At 39.7% G+C, this 20,045-nt stretch overlaps 1 protein-coding gene across 1 annotated transcript in view; it reads right to left on the reverse strand.

The window, feature by feature from the left end:
• The window catches only part of ptpn23a (protein tyrosine phosphatase, non-receptor type 23, a), an 18,619-nt gene extending 1,796 nt beyond the window's left edge, over nucleotides 1–16,823 (reverse strand). The window contains exons 1-23 of the mRNA XM_079239984.1: nucleotides 16,479–16,823; nucleotides 13,800–13,874; nucleotides 11,673–11,800; nucleotides 11,133–11,209; nucleotides 10,396–10,445; nucleotides 10,182–10,313; nucleotides 10,028–10,108; nucleotides 9,794–9,925; nucleotides 9,628–9,675; nucleotides 8,829–8,885; nucleotides 8,655–8,713; nucleotides 8,472–8,551; nucleotides 7,716–7,830; nucleotides 7,559–7,624; nucleotides 7,086–7,231; nucleotides 6,115–6,432; nucleotides 5,000–5,154; nucleotides 4,589–4,920; nucleotides 1,778–4,316; nucleotides 1,506–1,690; nucleotides 1,103–1,207; nucleotides 361–499; nucleotides 40–153 (exon numbers count right to left, since the gene is read on the reverse strand). Coding sequence (XP_079096110.1) covers nucleotides 40–153; nucleotides 361–499; nucleotides 1,103–1,207; nucleotides 1,506–1,690; nucleotides 1,778–4,316; nucleotides 4,589–4,920; nucleotides 5,000–5,154; nucleotides 6,115–6,432; nucleotides 7,086–7,231; nucleotides 7,559–7,624; nucleotides 7,716–7,830; nucleotides 8,472–8,551; nucleotides 8,655–8,713; nucleotides 8,829–8,885; nucleotides 9,628–9,675; nucleotides 9,794–9,925; nucleotides 10,028–10,108; nucleotides 10,182–10,313; nucleotides 10,396–10,445; nucleotides 11,133–11,209; nucleotides 11,673–11,800; nucleotides 13,800–13,874; nucleotides 16,479–16,562 — 5,217 coding nt within the window. The 5' untranslated portion in view covers nucleotides 16,563–16,823. The remainder of the gene's footprint in view (nucleotides 1–39; nucleotides 154–360; nucleotides 500–1,102; nucleotides 1,208–1,505; nucleotides 1,691–1,777; nucleotides 4,317–4,588; nucleotides 4,921–4,999; nucleotides 5,155–6,114; nucleotides 6,433–7,085; nucleotides 7,232–7,558; nucleotides 7,625–7,715; nucleotides 7,831–8,471; nucleotides 8,552–8,654; nucleotides 8,714–8,828; nucleotides 8,886–9,627; nucleotides 9,676–9,793; nucleotides 9,926–10,027; nucleotides 10,109–10,181; nucleotides 10,314–10,395; nucleotides 10,446–11,132; nucleotides 11,210–11,672; nucleotides 11,801–13,799; nucleotides 13,875–16,478) is intronic.
• Between the last annotated feature and the right edge of the window lie 3,222 nt (nucleotides 16,824–20,045).

A 20,045-nucleotide genomic window follows, 5' to 3' on the forward strand; every position in this document is an offset into this window, starting at 1 on the left:
TACATACAAAACCTGGCTAGAAAAAAAAAAAAGTCAAACCTTTGTGGCTGCAGAGTTGGTGTTCTTGCTGTAAGTGGCAGTCGTGATGCCATGGCGTTGAAGAACCTGCTCGGTGTGCTTCAGCACGGCCTCGTAGCAGAACTTCAAATGGAGCTGGAATTTTTTTTTTTTTTTTTTTTAAAGAAATGATCAAGACATGAAGGCTGGCGTAAAAGAAAATTATTTACTTACTCATACGTGTTAGAAGGGATTTTTTTTAAATAAATAATATACCTGTGTTAAAGTTTTGCATTTTCAATACCACTCCAACATCTTTACTTCATCTGATCAAAATAAAAATGACTATTTCTGTAAACTTACCTTTTCTTGGAGCATGTTTTTCCTCTGCTGTCTCATCTTCTTCACCAGAAGTGGAAGGTCTGGGATTCCATTTCCTGCCTCCAGCTCCTGCAGAGCTGCATACAGCAGACAGAAGGCACCGGTGCGTCCAACACCAGAGCTGAAACAGAGTGTGTTCAGGCAGGTGAGTAAAGCTTTTCTGTCAGATGGGGTCACATTTCAGTGTAAAACACTTGCCAAGTGTAAACGCTTGATGCTACAAATTTAACCCAAATCATCAGTCCAGCACTCCATGCTTGAGGTGTTATGCCATCTTTGGTTTGCTGTCCATTATGGCTTTGCTATTCAAAAGGCATTGTCCTAGAAGTCCTGTGGTTTGTTCAGAAGCAACTTTGTATTTCTAAACAATACAGTCATATTCTTTATAGACAAGTAACTTTCTCCCGCAACCTGCCAAAACAAGACATGCTTGAACAGTTTTTGTCTAATCATACTGACATTTTATATTTAACAAGCTAACTGAGGTCTGGGAGGACTGGTAGGTAGCTGTATTTAATGTTTTCCACTTGCAAACTTTTTTCTCACTCTACAACAAGGGACAGTATGGAAATGGCTTTATAACCGTACATTATATTCATGTAAGCCCTGATAGGGATAATTTTTTTTATGTCTTTATATGTGAAACTATAGAAATAACAGAAGTGGAGCATAATTTTAACATGGCTGTGCCTACAAAGTGATAGGTTTACAGAAATGCACTTACCTGCAGTGCACCACAACAGGTGTGTGTAAGGGTCTCTGGTGAAGGTAGTGTCCATGAACCTCCTGGATGAATCGCAAGAGGTTGCTCTTGCTGTCAGGAAGACCCCTAATGAAAGATGAGAACGTTACAGACCTGACCCAAGAAAGTCTTTAAACAGCATTTTAACAGTATTTGAAAAATAAATAAATATTTTTCATGTATGCCCTATTGCTGTGGTCAGCATTATTGTAGTTCAAAAGATATCCACTAGGGGGCAGAAAAGAAGCCCCACCATGTATAAAGTTGTTTTAAGTATGAGATATACAAAGGGGTTTTGACAAGGTATTCACCAGAAATTGATGCAATGTCGAATATTGCATCATCTGCTCAAAGCTTTTTTTTTATGTAAGAAGGAATGACTTACAGCTCTGGCCAGGAAGTAAACTGAAGATGGACAACTGTACGCTTCAGACTTTGGTCACGGTACTGAAGGCTGATCATGCGTTCTACATGTGTCGGTGTTGCTTTCTGTGTGGTTAGGCTGAGTGTGATTGGTCCCTGAGAGAGCTGCTGGCCGCGCTCTGTAGGGAAGTAGCGCAGAACTTTTCCCTAGGAAACATTGAAGATAGCATTTTAAAAAAAGAAAATCACAAAATGATGATTACTATGTTTCTGCTTTTGGATAGATATGAGTACCTTTTCTAGCTCCTGCTCCGAAACAAGCAAGACTATCAGGGAGACCTTCTGCTCGTACACCATGAGCCAGAAATCTGCTGCTGTCCCGGTCAGTGGAGCCTGTGTAGCAATAAGGCGTGGGCAATATGGCGACAAGTCCTCCACATAACTGGCGTTGATGTAGTCGTCTTTGCCTGACTGCAACACAACACGGTTGAAGTCATAGGGCATGACGTCCTGGTGCCGGTTCTTCATGGTGTAGCAGCGGGCGATCGCGATGGAGAGCTGACGGGCGTCTTTCTCTTGCTGGTCTTGCAGCTCTTTCCAGCGGGCATCCAGCACTGACAGACCCCCTTCAATCTCTGAGGGGTGCTCCAGGGAATCTACTTGAGTTCTGTAACGTTCCAACTCACCATGAAGATGGGCAACCCGCTCTGGGGCTTGATATGGGTCACCCTGGATCAGGAGAACTCCCTGGGCGCTTCTCTTCCGACGCTCCCCGTCCTGTGGGTCAGCCTTGGTTGGCTGGAGGACATTGGTGGGAGCCTTAGTGCCTCCAGGCTGGCTCTCTGGGCTTGAAGAGAGGAGGTCATCTGTGCTTGAGTTCTGTCGTTGAAATAGAGACGTAGAAGGAGAAACCGAAGAGGGGGAGGGAAGAGAGGATGGCGCTGTGCCTCCAGGAGTTGGGGTTGGTGTGGGTCTTTGTTGGTTCAGACCCAGGGGGGCAGGACCTGGAGAGGGAGACGGTGATGGGGAAGGCGAAGGAGAAGGTGGGATAGTGTTGGGTGGTTGCACTGTAGTGGGCCTTCCTGGAGAAGGCTGAATTATGTGCTGAGTAGGTGGGGCATGTGTGCCTACAACGGGGGGTTGTTGTGGCGCACCTTGAGTTACACTGGTCCCTGGGGCTGAAGGATACATAGGAGAAGGTTGTGCAGGGGTCATAGAAATAGGAGCTTGAGGCTGTTGGGGGGCTGCAGGTTGAGGAGCCAGGGGTTGCTGAGGCATCACTGGAGCACCCTCAGTATAGCATACCGCACCAGAATGTGCAGGGTGAGGCTGGGATTGGCTGGGCATCTGCAATGGCTGCTGGGGCATATTTGGTATTGGAGGCTGTCCAGGCAGAGGGTGATGCTGTGGGGGTAATGAGCTGGGGGGGATTTGGGGCATAGGTCCCATCGACAGGTGAACTTGAGGACCATGGGCCAAATGAGGTTGTGAGGGGGGAGGCATCTGAGGGTGCAAGGTAGAGTGAATGGCCTGGCTAGAGGGAGGAATGTAGTTCTGTGAGATTGGAGGCATTGTCTGACTTGTGGGGGGCACCTGCATTCTGGGACCACCTGGCATCTGCATCTGTGGGTGTGGCAGAATCTGCCGTGCATTTGGTAGTACTGAGATTTGTTGCTGTTGTGGCAACATCTGTTGGTGTGGAGCAAGTCCAGGGGGTATCTGTTGGTTGGGATGAGGCAGATATGGCTGCGATAGAGAAGGTCCTGGCTGAGAAGCTGGGGGTGTTGGTAGGTGTGCCGTGTGAGGTGGCATCTGAACCTGAGGTGGCCTTGGCATGGAGCCTGGCATCAACTGAGGGTGCTGTTGGGGTACATAACCCTGTGTGGTCTGATAGCTTTGGGGCATTGGATGTTGAGGCTGAAAGCCATTTTGCTGATGGGGTTGTAGCTGACTTGGAAATGTCTGCTGGTACACAGAAGGAATACCAGGCTGAGGGGGCATATATCCGTGAGGATAGACTTGGGGGGGATGAGGGCCAGGAATACCCCTTGGACCAGGCTGGTACCCCTGTGGGAGTGGTTGACCAATGGGCTGGGCATACTGTTGTGGTTGCTTCTGCTGTGACTGGGAAGCAGGTGAGTGGCCTGGGCCTGGAACTTGTACCCCTGGCTGAGGAACAAACTGAGGGTATGCTCCTATTTGTGGAACTGTGTAGCTAGTTGAGACTGCAGCTGGAACGTGGTGGTGTGGTGTGGGGGTATAGCTGGGGATAGGGGCCTGGATGCTGTCTACAGTAGTGGTTGAGGGCCGGACTGGGGTAGGACCAACAGGACCTGGCTGTGGCGCTTGAGGATGAGGTGGCCGATAACCTGTCACAACTGGTTGGGTTGGCATTTGTGGAGGCCTCTGTGGGGTCATCTGAGGGAGGGGCACACGTGGTAGGGGTCCCTGTGTTGCAAGGGGCCCTGAAGTGGGAAACTGAGCAATGCGTGCCAGAAGCTCTGGAGGTGGCAGATTGGCAGGGAAGTGAGGAACACCGGCACCTGGTGCACCAGGCCAAGGTAGGGAGGAACTGCCACCCAGTTTTCCTACAGGTGGAAGGAAGGCTTCAGGACCAGGCTGACGACCTGCAGTGACGGGGAGGGAAGGAATATCAGGAGGAAGGCTGCGGAGGTCCTCAGGCAAGTCACCCCCCAAGGCCAAGATGGCTGCACTGAGCTGGGCCAGCTCTGGATCCTCTATGCTTGAAGAGATAGAATCCGAATCAGAAGTCTTTGGCTTCAGAGAGGGCTTAGCTGCAGTTGGCCGTGCAGGAGGCTTCTTCTGGATCTCTCTGTTGAGAGGCAGAAAATAAAAAACATGCATTATAAAAAACTGAAAATGTAAAATTCCATAATGTAATTTCTTTTCAGTAAAATTAATGGTTTAATGGTCTCTCTGTCTTTATGGAGGCTGAACTTGTAAAATATAAAAATGCCAAAATATATCTGAATCTACAGTTTGTCCTCAACAAAAACTTTGAGTGCATAATGTATCAAGGAGTTTGATACAAACTAAAAATGACTTTGACCAAAACAAACATTACAGACTGAACATCTCCTTTACTTTTCCAGGATGGGCTTCCTCTCTTCTGCCCTGATCTGGCACAAGGCTTTCGCTTTCTCCAGTAGGCGCGATGCTTTAGCCTCCAGGTCATCATAGAACTCCTTTCCTTCCTGTGATTTCTTCATCAGGTCTTCATATGCTTCATACGAGCCTATCAGTCCCTGAACTGTGCTGTTCCACTGTTGCTCAGTTTGGGTCAGGCCCTTACGAACAGAGGCATACTGAACGTTTGCCTCTGTCAGGGCTTTCAAGATGTTTTCCTGTGCTGCAAGGTTCTGGTCAATGTAGACCTTGACCTGTTCATACTTCTTTAGTTGCTCCTCAAATATCCGCTGAAAGAAAATACATTTAAATTAAGGCCTTACATATGAAGCGAAGCAATTTCATTTTACAATAAACTGTCGAATGTACCTTCATGTCTGTTCTTTCTGTGGTGACAAGGGTGGAGGTGATGTCATCCTGCTGGATGAGGTCACGGAGTTGGTTTTCCAAAGAGCCTCTCTGTTCCCTCATCTCCTGAACCTTTCCCAGGATTCGCTTCATACACTGTAGCCCTGCTACTTCCTCTGAAAACAACATACACAATAAGCTTCATTCATAATGAAAACCCTTGCATTCAGTCTGAGACATTTAGTTTACATCACAAAATTATAAATATTAGCGACATGTCATATCAAATATTTGCCACATATCGTGGCAGACAGTTGTTTACACAAATGGACCCAGTTCTTGCATTTCAGTTCAACAGTATTAGTTGCTCATTAAAAATAATTACAACATCCTCAGTGAGGATTCTAACGCCAACAGGCGTGAATTATTTTTGTATAATCACACACATAGTTTGCTAAGTTAAATCACAGTTATAGCATTTCGTTATAGGTGTCGCCATAGCAACTTGATAATCAACTGGTTCAGATCAGCTGGCTTTTGACAGATGAATGAGAGAAACGTGCTGTAGCTTGACAATTTTTTTCCACATAAGTATATCAACGCCAATATAAAATATTTTCTATACTTTGACATATTTAGCAAGTTTTATGAAAAAGAAATAAATATTTGTTATAAAATGTTTATTGTGTGGGACAATAGTATAAGCGGATTAAACAAAAAGGACAGGTGCATCACACGGTTTTTCATAGAGGAACACCACAATGCAGCAGGTAGAGTTCTAGACTCTGCGCCGTACATTAAAACCACGTAATACACATCTCCTTGACTTTTTAAAAATAAACAGACATGGCTTTTCTTTTATGTCAAAGTTGAATGAATACTTTAAAGTTTTGGAGGTCTGGTCTAAAAAAAAAAAATATATATATATTTAGGTACATTAGACAAGAACAGGGTTCACTATTTTCTAACATTTCATAACGGACAAAAAAATGCCATGACTGTCAACAAAATCATCTGATTAAATTATGAAAATTTTGCCCCGATTAAGTTGACACCAAATTCTTAGGCTTAGAAAAAACTTTAAAACAATACTTTATTACTAGATGCAACTCATTATCATCAGAACTAATCCTCACCTTCACTAAGCTGGGGCCGTGGCAGTGCCTCTCTCAGACTTTCCAGTGGCCCCCCAAGCAGGCGCAGATTGCTGATGTGAAGGTTCATAGCCCGGTGGAGCTCCGTGTTGGTAAAACTGGCCTTCTCGTGCGCCTCCATGTACTTCTCCAGGTCCCTGCGGATCTCAGCCAGAGCTTGGCTCTGTGCTGCCGGGTGTACTTCACCTGCAGCAGGGCCGGCAACCTCCTGCAGGGCTCGCTCACCAGCTTCATCTGCCTCTAGGACATCTCTGATCTCCTTCAGCGAAGACTCAACATCAGTGAAGACACCTGACAGCACTGCACAAGCAAGGATGTGAAATTAATTCAATAAAAATAAAAAAAAAAGAAAGAAAATATATACATTTTCTTCATAAAGCTGTAAATTTTTGTGCATTTATATCTGTACTAATTCACATAGAAAGCACAAGAGATGCTAATAAGATAAATGCTTTCTGTGAACCATCTCAGAAAGTTTATCGTCTAATCTTACAAATGCATTAAACCTCAATACAATTAAAAATGTGTTCATCATTAAATTGTTGTATTTGATGTAATGGGAAACACCTACTAACTGGGTTGTTTATTATTAAATGAGCTTTCTATCGTTGGCCCTGTGATGGTCTGGCAACCCATTCAGGGTGTACCCTGCCTCTTACCCAGTGAAAGCTGGGATAGACTCCAGCTTCCTACGACCGAGAATTAGACTAATCGGTTAAGAAAATGGATGGACTATAACTGTTTATATAAAATAAAAGATGGGGCTGCTGACATGGTTTAACTTCAGCCATCGTTCCCAAGAGGAAAAATTACAACCACTTAAGCTTGAGCTTTTAAATCAGCCCTATTCATCTATCCTCTTCAGTCAGAATAAAACAGAAACACATTAGAAGAATCACAAGAAAACAGTTGCTGAACTGCGAGTCTAAGTATTTGAGGCTGTTTATACCAACCCTGCATGGACTGAATGAGGCTTTTGACTGTGTCTGGCCGGACGCTGAGAGCAGCACATTTCTCCATCAGGGCCGGAGGTATGTGGCTGTACATGTCCAGGTTGTCGACAGATTCTGGCTCCAGTCCCAGAGAGTCCATGAACTGCCTGCGGGAAGATGCAAAACCAGTCACCTGATACTGGATGGAAATCTTCACAGTGACAAATCTATTACCAATATTACTGTAATTCACATTTTACAGTGCTGGAAGATCCTCTGTTCACAGTTATGAGGTAAACAATTCAGTATTAGTACAACAAAAATGGGTTTGACCCCCCTAAAGACTCATCAGAGAGAAAAAAAAACTATTATGGTGGCTACACAAGAACTTCTAGCAACTATAATTTAATGATGGTAAAGCTGATAAAATGTCAGCTATGATTTTTACAAAATATCCTTATGAACACTGACAAGGCACACATTCATGAACTCACTCTAAGGTTTCATTCTTGCCATCAATCTTGGCCATGACGTCCCTCAGCAGTTTGGCTTTCTCCTCGCTGGAATTGACCACAGGCAATCATAAAAGTCTCTCAGTTTGGAAAACTTCTCATTTCTCTTGTGAACTGACAATCCACTGAAAAAGCCCACCTGTATAGAGAGGAGGCTTCGTGTGCAGCCATGGGCACCAGTTTGGCAAACAGATCTGGTCCAGTGACACTGGGATCAGTGGGATTTACTGGCAAGGCTTTAACTAGAGGAGCACCTGGAAAGACAAAGAGCTGGTTTAAAGACATATGGTTTCATTTTCTGGATCAAACAAGCTTAAAAGCTTTATAAAAAAAAAAAAAATCCTCAGTAAAATCACTTGGCATTACAATTTCATCAATAATAATTTGTCAATTGAAACATCAAAAATTCAAAATGAATTTATGGTGAATCTTGAAGTGTGGATGTGAACATGAAGGCTCTCAATAACCCAAAATAAGCTTTGTTAACTGCTGAATGGCGAAGGGACATTTTACCAGTCAAATGTTTGGAAGCATCTACCCAGTGACTTTAATGGGATACATTTAAATGTTTAAAAAAGGACCAAATTTCACAATGTCAATGGTTCAACTCTGCCACCACACTCTAATTTGAGCTCAGACTGGCAACCTATATAATAACTGTTTTAGAAAGTGTAAAGACATAAAGCCCATGATTACAACTTGTGGACCCTGCTGAGTTACAAAACTGGAATCAAGAAGGAGAAACAAGTTTATGCCAAGTTAGAAATGGCAGAACAGATTACCTACTGTTCTAATTACTGCGTGCAGCCATGAGATGACACACACAGATAAGCAAAACCAGTTTTGCATCGACAGTAACTGAGTGGAAGCACTAAAACATGACACTTTCTGTTACCCTTTACAGAGGGAAGAGTCTCCAGAGAGGGAACAGTCTCATGATAAATGAAATCATTGTCCTTTTTGGCAGAATTAAACCTGCAGATTCAAAGAAAACATCATCAGAAAGATGACTTTGTTTGATCAAAACTTACAATTAGGAGAGAAAAAGAAATCTGCTTTAGTTAGATTGAACACTCACTTTCCACCAATTACATCCATAGTGAATCTCAAGGCTTCTTGCACTCTGTCAGGCTGACCCTAGTTTGATCACAATAAAAAAGAAAAAAAGAAAAAAAGAAAAAAAAGATTAGTTTGCAAAACAAAAGATCTTTTTAAAGAAAGGTTATACAGCACAAGAAGGAAAAGCATTTACCTTAGCTAGCTTGATAGCTTCATTGAGTTTATCCAAAGAACTCTGCAAATAAGCCAACTGTGAAGACAAAATCATTATTATTATTATTGTTATTATTATTATTATTATTATTATTAATAAACTATTCAAAAAGGAACTTTTCATAATTTAGCAAAGCTGGAACTAATAAACTAAGTCATCTGGCTTAACAAGTCCCTCCAGACTGAGTTGCATGTATTAACTAGTAGGAGTATATAAAGTAAAATAAATCTGGCAGTTTGTGGAGAGGCTGTTTGTTCCTCTCAGCAAACATTTAGTTAGAGCGGCTCTATGATGCTATTTCTAGTTTCCTGAGATTTCTACAGTGTTATAGTGTTGGATACTTATCAGACATATGAGCTGCGCAGTTTTTTATCACATAAACATATGTTTGCGTTTTCCAGAACTCTCTGCGTTTGGTTTCCATGGCGATGAAACCATTGGTTTTTGAGTTTTTTTTTACTTCAAAATTTTTAGTGACATTGCGGGGGAGGGGCTCAGTGATTGGTCATCTTCTCGATTTGACCAATCAGACGGAGCCCGCAGGCAGGTTATAGGGCGGAGCTTTCTCTGTTCGCTTGTTTCTGGCAGAGGCTGATCTGAGACAATCAATACAAAATGAATGAAGGGGTTTGTGAAAAATGCTTGATTATTTGTTGCCCTTCTGGACTTACATATTAAAATAAATTAGACTGAAATGTGTACGATAGAGACACTTTAACATTGCACTGATCAAAATGTCAGCACTGCAGATGGAAAATATAGTAAAAATTCATCTTACCCGTTCGCCATACTTTTGCTGCTCTTCTGCCTGTTTTCCCATATGAAGCTGAGGAGAGAAAATAAAACTCAAACCGAGGTCTACTGATCCATGTGTATGACGAAAAAAACAATCACAAGTTCACATAATTACAGATGTTAACTCAATAGCTTATCCACATTCTCACATGTGCGATTGCAGCAAAGTAGTAGATTTTCATCTGAATCAGTTTCTTCCAGTCTTTCTGGATCTTTCCCAGCATGGAAGCTGTCTCTGAGTTTTCCAGAGCCCTGCAGGCTTCTTTATAGTAATCCACCACCTGCAGCATCACAGTCACACTTAGTTAAAACAAAATTTAAAAAAAAGAAGTACTGATATAACACCAAAAAATGTGATGAATATTCAAAAGTGAAAAGTAAACCTGAGCACTGATACGCGCAACCAGAAAACTCTTCCTGTTGTCCAACATGGACTTCTCCAGAAGACACTCCTGAGCCTGGCCCTGAAAGACAGATACTACTCAACAACACACTTCAGTGTGTATTTATGAATGTGTGTGCATGTGTTCAACCTACAAGCATAAGGTTGATGTTGAGGTTAAGAATCTGGTGGCTCATGTCCACGCTGAAGTTGTGGCTGAAATGGTCTCTCAGGTAAGCGAAAGCCCCCGCGGAACACTGGAAGTGTGTGCACGACACCTTCATCCCCTGGAAACAAGAGCACAGACTCAGCAGGACTGTGTGAACAAACATCTCATCAGTTTTTCTGTTTAGGATGTTTGTGTCGTACCTCCTCGGAAACCCTGTTATCTATGGCTCCCAACATGGAGTGCAGGGCCCCTGCGGAGATAGATTTGGAGATGTTTGAAGGTCTTGCTACAGGCTGACTCTGACCTTCTCTGCAGTTTTCATAACAGGGAGTACATATGTTTTGTTTTCATGCCAATCTTCTGGGCATGATATGCAATATGATAATGCACAGAAAACAGAGCAGACTGATGAAAGATGTATTCTCATCTTTAACATACAGTGTATCTTATAGCAAATCTAAACCTTAGCATTGCTGTACTGCACAAATATTACACATGGATATGCATACCTAATTAATTAAATGTTCCTTTTTGTTGTGATGAAGCAAACTGCGGAGCACAGAATAAGTCTGATGCTTCAATTTTCCTAAATATTAATCAAATGCATGTACTGAAAAAATCCATGTAAATAAAAGTAGATTCATCTCATTTTTGCGACAGAAATGTAAAATGTGAGACACAAAGGTTACTTTAGATACAGAAAAGCAACTTTTCAGTCAGAATCAAATCAAATCAAAGACACTTTATTCATCCCAGAGGGGAAATTCAAAGTTCAAGCCAGCTCGTCCAAGGTTTGACATACAGACATGTAACATTAATGACAAAAGAATCATACAGAACCAAGCTTAACTCAGGCCCCGCAGCCAGTTTTACCGGCGCCGCTTTACAGCAAGTAATTCATTTAAATTTACTTCTGACTGTAAGAGGGTTTACTTACCAAGATTGTAGAGAATGCATGCCTGCTCGTAGCTGATGTCATCATGGGTGACTGTTTTTCGAGAGAAGTTTTCTGTCCTGTATAGGATGTAAAGGTGTTTGAGCAAAACAGGTATATAGAGACAGGTGTGTGTAAAGTATCACTCACTTATAGGATTCTCAGACTACAAAGCAATGCTAAAGTAAAGCTAACTTCTATTATGCTACAGTGAAGAGGAGAATTTATTTCCATTTGAGCAGGAGGGTATAAAACACACATTTTTAAAAATGCCAAACGAGAATATATCTGTCTTGTCACCAATTTTACGGGACACAAACAGCAGCATCCAGTCTGCTGCAAAGTAATAATAAATTAAACCACACAAGCTCATTAGATATTTATCCATTATGTAAAAGGTTTCCATTATTTTCCTCTAATGGCATACAACCACATTTAGTCAGTGACTGATGTAATCCAGAAAAAACCTCCATAATGAACTAATTTAAGCTTCAGATTTCTGTGTGAAAGCCTTTGCTTCCATGCGTTTGTGTGTATTACTACCATGAAATGGGCACGGCAGCTTCCTGGCCTGTTCCCATGGGTACTCGGCTCTGGAGGTAATGCAGCTGGCCGAAGTACTTCCTTAGGATGCTGCATCCCTCGAAATCTCTCGTCACATTTACTGCGCTCTGTAAACAGACATAAACAGTGTGTTTAACAAAATTTCTTTACTTTACACAGCAATACATTCCAAAGTTTTAATGAGTAATGTCAAGAATTCATCATCTGCTTCATGGTGTTCAATGAGTTCATTTCTAAGTGTCAAATACAATATATAATTTGTTATAAAATATAATTTTATAAATCTGCTCTTAGATCATCCCTGAAGAAATGAACAAAAAGCAAAAAAAATAAATAAATAAATCAGTTGGGGCACAAACTATTACATACAATGAGTTTGACTTTAATTCATCAGAGGAGGGTCAGAAGTTGTGAGATTTCTTTCCCCAACCGGGGATGGGTTAGGAGGCAGGGTTTGGAAAAAATAATAATTTCATTCCTTAAAGACCCAGTAAACACACAAGTTGTTCATAACAGCTTAAACAAATCCTCCAAAATGCAACAGCCATCATATTTATGCCTCCACAACGTCTCAGCTAAACATCAAACACTTGAGTGAAAGCAAACACTCTCATGAAAATACTGAACAAAATCCCAAATGTCTTTCACTCCCACCATGTCTTCATTTGCAATATTCAAGAAAAATTGGTGTTGTGTAAACATCTGTAAATAAATCGATATTGAATCAAATGGAATAAAAACAGGAAATTAGTTGTGACGTAGAGATAAGGTCCATATTTCCAATCCCTTCCACAGGCTTCCCAGCCCTAAATGCATCCAATTTGAATCCCCCCATTACCAGGCCCCCTCCCCTACACTCCATACCAAAACCTCCAATCCTCAAACTTCATCTTCCTTCATCCTCCCTTCAGGACCAAGCAGAGAGCCTGGGGAGTCAGAGCCTTCTCCCCAGCAGCCCCCTCTATCAGGAGTTCTCTGACACTCCCTATGAGAACTTTAACAGATCTATTCACATCCAAACTCATCTTTTTAAAATTGCTTTTAATGTTTTTAAAACTTGATATTTACTTGGATGTTGTCGTTTTCTCTTATTTCATTTTAAATGTTTTGTTTATCTTCTTTACTACCAGTCAGTATGTAAAGCATCTTTGAAGATATCGGAAAGCTCTCAATTAAATAAAATGCTTTATTACCATTTTTATTCTCCCTTTGGTGGGAGGCAGCTCTATGCTTCTGGAAGATGTTAGCATGGATACTAACCATGGCCATCCAAACAACCAGATTCCAACAGAAAGTTGTGATATTTATTTTCTGAAATCTAACCAGTCGAAGCAGATGGCTGCCCTCCCTGAGCCGGGTTCTGGAATTTTTTCCTTCCCACTGTCGCCTCATGCATGCTCAGGATGGGGGATTGGATCGAAGACATGACTCGATGCAATCGGTTGGTTTCTATTATAGGCTATGTATGAATTGGCTTGAATTGATTTGTATGTAAAAATATAAATAAATAAATGTAAATGAAGCTGAATTGAATTACAATAATTTGTGTAAAACTTGTGCATTATAGAAAACATTCCTTTCCATAAACAGGATGTTCTTAATGGAAATAAAACTCACTCCAAGAACTTACTTCCAGTTCGTATTATAGACTTTCATTAGTTTCTGCATGGTCAATGATTTCACATGATATATTCTACATTTTTACAATATTAACTATCATGCTACAATGTTTTAAGGATCCTATTTTTACCTTGGGTGCAGCTCCACACTTCCATACACTTGAAATACTTGGTGTACTGAAGATTTCTTTATTATATTGAATAGTCTTTATAATCATACCAATATTCAAAAATTAAAAAGTATTCTTCAGAGAAGGTTTTTTTTTCTGAAAAAAAAATGAAACCATCTAAATATCAGCCTTGAATGTGGTTATAAAAAAAACCCCATTTAATTACCCCATTCTGTAAATCAGATTTTTTTTTTTTTTTTTTTTTTTTTTTTTTTACACATTAGCCTTATCATCAGCGTCAGTAGCTTTAAAATCCCCTACAGTCAGCAATAGGAGAACAAATATTCTGCTTTGCTGATGTTTCAGACAATATTTACCTGCCGCAAAGTTTCCAGTTTCTTCAGCTGCTCATTGTAGTTGTCTGGATTCTCTCCGTAGTTCTTCGTGATAAACTGGAGTAAAACAAAACAGAAGCAATGCGTAGATAAATGTACTGTTAAAAAGAATCATTAATCTAACTTCTGCTCTAACAGTCAAAACCCATTATTTTATATTCAGAGAAACAACTTAAAAGATTTATAACAATCACCTCAACTGTCTTCAGTCAATTAGTCATAATTCTAATCTTGAGTCTTCATCAAATGCCAAGGCTTAAGACTTTTCCAGCCTCACTCCCATGATGCTTTGCCAAGACTTTCAGCATCCTAACAAGTTACTATAATAAGCAATAAGCTGCTTAATGGCAGGTCAGCAGGTAAACAGCCCTGCAGACAAAGTTATGCTTTAATTAGCTGTTGTGTTTCAGTTTTACATAAATTCATGGAGGCATGAGGGTCACAAGAAAACTGGAACGATGAACAATGGCATGGCAACAGGACAGAGGTTATTTTGTTCTCCCTTCCACAAGCAAAAAAGAAAAAAAAAGTTTAGTTTTGCATAAAGGAGGTAAAAGACTACTTTGTACCTTGTAGAGGTTGTACTACTTTAACTTTCCTACAGTATTTGAGATAAAACTTTAGATAAAACCATCTTGGCTGAAACTTTTACAGTGACCATTCTGAGTAACAACCCTGAAGAGAGCCATTACCTCGAAGACATTACAAAACACTGAGGAGTGTGATGAGTGCAAAGGTCTGTTTTGAAAATTTGCATCAGGAAGGGTTTGTAAAACAGGTCACTTGATAAGGATGACTAATGCACTGATCACAGTATTTTTCTCGTAAACATTCGACATTTACCTGGAAGTTGAGTCTTTCAGGACTCTGACATTCTAACAGAAAAATAAACATGTCCAAATGCCTCTTCGGTCATTAAATTCAACTAATAAAAATGTAAAAAACTCCTTTAATATGAGAAATTTATCTTTAATGGTCTTCATAATCTCCATAAGGTCAATTTCCACTCAGGTGTATAAAACAACCTACATCTTTTCAATGGCCATTTCTTGAAATTAGTTAATTAGTTTCTTTGCAAAGCTAAAAGCCACAGCATCAGTTAGGGCACATTTTGGTTTTAAATCATAATTAAAAGTAAAAACATACACCTATGGATGCGGTACAATCTCTCATTTAATACACAAGATAGCTTTTATAACTGTGACAGCGTTATGTAGTTAAACTAAATTATTTGTGTCACTATTTGTGGTCATCTAGATGTTTATCACATGAAATTCTTTTGCAATAAAAACAAAGATCAGAGTTTGGTTTTCTCTTTCGCTAACTTTCTTAATGTCATAAATTGTTTACAAATTTAAACACTTTTATTTTAGATTTTATTTATTTTTATACACAGGCGTGATATCTGTTTAATATAGGATAGAATTGCTTTGCTTAATGCGCATGCGTATCAAAGTAAGTAGCAAAACGAAGCTCATTTAATGTATAATATACCAAGACTACAGTTTTCTGTAATGTCTTAAAGGGGTTAGGGTTAAAGATATGGTTTAGGTTAGGGCTGTGACGATATGCTTTTATCCCCATTCGATTCGCTTCCAATTTTTTTTGGTGCCGATCCGATTTAAATTGCGATTCTCACAATTCTTCGATGTTGCTGATTTTTGTAGATTAAAAACAAAATAAATTAATAAAACTTTTTTTTTTTTTTTTCTTGAATTCAATGAGGAAAAAACAACCCACTAGCCAGACCATCCTTTTACTGTTATAATGCCCAAGAAGACAAGTAAAAAGATCAATAAAAACAATAAAAAATGACCACATTTTTTTTTTTATAATGGATTATTTTTATTTATTAAAAAAAAAAAAAAAAAAAGAAAAAAAAAAGAAATCTATTTTAAAATTGTGAAGCAAAAAATTCCGATTTTCGATTAGATTTTAACACCCCTAGTTTAGGTTGGGATTAATGTGTATGGTCTTTTGACAAAGAAGTCTAAACCGATAGATAAGCATATACATGTAAACGCACGGTGTGCTATTCTGACGTGGTATGCAAACTGACATAACCCGTTTTCAGATTGATCTGAATGGTGTCACTTAGTGACATAACTACACATTCCTGTAGATGTAACAGTATAGTAACTGGTAAAAAAAAAATAATTAATGATATTCGTTTTAAATGTCTGGTAATTTATAAAGTCTCCTTTGGAGATGATCCTGGCTAAAGAGGCTCCTGGTTCGCTGAGGTGCATGTGACAGTGAGATCACTGTTTGTTATTTTCCTGTTCGGTCGTCTGACTGGGCCCAAAGAAGCCAATCACCTAACTTACCCCATAACTACAATTGTCTTTAGTACAGTCACTGCTTCATGTACCGAGTTCAGTCGATGGTAAATATAAACTCCAAATTGAGTTTCTGGTTCATAATTAGCAACGTTAGCAAACAAAGGCGATGGTTTAAGGGGGGCTTGCCAGAACCAGACCTAAGCTAGCTGGCCAAACAACCTTTCTGGAAAATTCTCTCATTCTCGACACGCAGCAGTTTCCAACTCTCGGTGTGAAATGTTACAAATGGTGTTTGGTTCTTGGTTGGTTTATTTTATTCTTCCATAATCCTACTTTAGATGACTTTCAGCCCTGTTGCTCCATTCTCCACCCAGCTCACCTGCCTGACGGACGAGCTGAACTGGAACTCCCCTGCCTCCTTCAGATCCAGCCAGATCATAAGCATCCGGGGGACCGCTTCCATCGCGGCCTACTTTGCACAGCGATGTCAGTCGTAAAGGTGTCAAAAACCCTTGGAGAATTCTTGTGAACGTCAAAGGTTTTCCTGAAGATAGCTTTCTTCCAAACAACTGTGTCATGTATCCATTTACACTTCAACCGGAAGTTGGGAGTGTACGTGACGTAGGCCTTCTGTACGTGCCGCTATGTTTTCTGGGAAATGTAGTCAAGAATGATTGTGGGTTTGAGATTACATCCTGATTTTCTGATGGATTTTTGTTTTAAATTAAATACCCTCTAAAATTCTGTTTAAAATCATTCTGAGGTACTTGAACATTCATGTTACTAAAAATATAAACATAATTTGTATTTACCTAAAACCACTGACTATAAGCTAATGAGTAGTTTGATTAAGATAACTCTGGACTAAGTTAATTTTAAGTGTATAAAATGTCATTAAATGCTAAGTATTAAAGGACAAAGGGGACAAAAGTCTCCAGGTATTGTATAATAGTAATAATAATAATGATGTCAGTGCTTATTGACTTAATGTAGAAAAAATGCAGCAAGGTGCTGAAATAATGGATGATTCTATAAAATATAGTGAAAAAACAACAGTGTTTTCAGTGTCAGATTTTGTCAGGTCTAAAGCTGAACAGGAAGGTACTGGAGATCATTACAGCCAGCAGGCATTGCTCTCCAAGAAAACACTGTGTTCTTCTAATTGATTATTATTGTTTTTAATTTTTTAGAAAATTGTTTCCATAGTCATCTTTCTTTCCATTTTCATTTAATTGTAATTAATTAATTCTTCACCTCTCAGAATATGGACAAAGAGGTTTATTGTTTTGAATTTTAGCTTTTTTGTCATCACAGTGGCTGTCATCAAATTTATTTAAATTGATTAAATGACTCATTATTTCAACATCACAGTAAATTGTTTGACAATAAAAGTTGAATAATAAAAAAAAGGAAATATATGAAGATGACTGATGAAAGGCAAATATAACCTGATACAACAAAGCACACAAAATATAATCTACCTCATATCAATACCAACAATGCACACCTTCTCATCTTTGTGCAGAGTCTTAAGTCACAGGACTGTCCTGCGTCCTCCATGTCTGCAGATGTCACTGGGTTGCAGCTGCTTAAGGCATCCCCAACAGAGTGGATGAGACTCTAGTAATCTTTGGGCTAATCCCTAATAGGATGAGTGTGAAAGCTCATCTGCTGCCATGAAGCAAGTATTGTCATTTCTTTTTTTTGTGTGTGAGTTTGGTTTTGGCACCATGTACCCGACAGCGTGACAGAAGGGCTGAAGAGCTAAACTAAATGTTAACGTCTATAGTATGAGTGAGGGAAATAAGGATGAAAATAAAATCACTTTGGCCACTTTTTTAGGGATGCTGAAAGAAATGACCAGACATTCCAGTACGATGTCTTCCTTGATCTTTCTTCCTCAGTCTGAAGTAGAAAAAAAAGTATTTAAGTATTTAGGTTTTGTTTGATAGCAGAAATTATTATAAACTGCAATAATAGGATGATTTTGCACACTCAATACTTAATATGCTACGCAAAAATCCGACCTGAGGTATCGAGCTTGAATAATTTCTGACCCACAGACGATGAACTATTTGGCGGGTCAAAAGCTGGAAAACTGTTTAAAAGATTATGACCAAATATCATTGAATTCATCCCATGATCATTTTGATTAAAACATCTATTCATATCATTTATTATGCAACACAATATCCTAATGTGACTTAACTATAAAATCATAACGAACAATGTTTACATATAATAAATTCAAGGTAATCTTACAACTTTCGTATTTTAAAATACTCAAAAAGCCACATTATTCTGTGGATTTATCCCACATTCACATGATGTTTCCATTTTAAAACAAGTGAAGAAGCTGAAACGAAATTTATGTTTTCGACAGCAACATCTAACTCATTTCAGATTTATGAATTTAAGATTAGTTATTAATAAAGAGATGTACACTTGTCACTCCTTTTTCCGAGTAAAGCTGACTGTGAATAAAAGTGATGTTAATTTAGATTTCCATTACCTTGAAGCATCAGATGTGGTTGATTAGCTGTCATGCAAGCAGCAGTGCATGACGCAGACCTGCAAACTTCCAAGTCTGTGACAAACTCTTACATCATCTGCTACGCCTGAACTAATGACAGAAAGTCTTCTCACTCTACAGTGTGTGTTCATAGATAATCTGACAAGGTGTGAGCACAGCATTAGAGCAGATGTTATGTTAAGAATTTCATGTGAAAAAGAAAATAGGGGTGTAATTCAACAAAACTTCGCTAACATAAAGAGTGTGTTCAGAGTGTTTTAATGGCTTGGCTACATTAAACTGTATGTAATTGCACAGATACAGTACAAAAAAAACAATCACTTTCACAATTTAACATATACTCATAAGCATCCTGTTGAAGCATCACTCCAGAAGTTGAAGCTGTGATGTCTTGAAGATAAGGAGTAATGGAAAGATGCCTTGTTCTTTTGGGAAACCAACTTTATTGCAAGACACGGAATCAATACATCCTGATGGTTAGTGTGTCTCTGCTGTGTGCACTCCACACTAAATGCTGCAAAGCTACTTGCTGATTAAAACACCATAGCCCTCCTGTAGGCATGAAGTACCATTACAGGTATCGCTTCATAACAGAAGAATTTATATTACTTTGAATGGCCTGGTCAAAGACCAGACCTCCGTCCAGCTGAGCATGTGTGATGTGACTTGTTGTACACCAGCAGAACACATCCAGCTGAAGGAAGATGAAGCAGTTTAGTCAAGAATGGGCATAAATCTTGGTAGCTTGATGTGCTAACCTTGTTGACTTACTCAAAAAGATTAGCATCAAAGTGCATATTTTATGGAGAAAATAAAGGAAGTGAGTAGTCTCTCCAAGTTTTGTACCAGACAGATGGCACAGATAAGATCAAGAGAGTTGCAGTGCACTTATCTGACTCCCAAAAGGGTAGAAGAGGACTTGTGGATTTAAGGTTTGTAGGGCTCATATCTCCTTCCAGACAGCAAGAGATAGACGGCTATCTTGGTAATGCCTACACAGTGGTGTGGTGGTGGTGGTTAGTACTGTCCCCTCACAGCAGCAGTTCCTGGACTAAGCCTCTGTTGCGGCGTTGGGATGCTCTCCGCTTACATGCAGAACACCTAATTCGAATTAAATGAATCTCCAAGCACTTTCTGTCAAATTTTGCTCGAGCCTGATAATGATCCATGCATTTCAGTTAGGTGTGTTATGTTAGAAAAATATCTAAACCTTGCAGGGCAGCAGCTCTCAAAGACCGGAGTTAGAGGTAGTGAATGGGTGGTTTACATCTCCTCCCTGACAAAAGGACACAGGCAAATTAATGACTGAGGGGGATGTTTAATTAAATTCTCCTTACAATACCTAATAAGAAAAATAGAAATGACTAAAAGTTTGTGATACTGTGAATCACCCCAGTTTTTCCCATCTGCCTA

This window comes from Telmatherina bonti (assembly GCF_933228915.1).
Source record: "Telmatherina bonti genome assembly, chromosome: 5".
In the NCBI taxonomy this organism is placed as follows: domain Eukaryota; kingdom Metazoa; phylum Chordata; class Actinopteri; order Atheriniformes; family Telmatherinidae; genus Telmatherina; species Telmatherina bonti.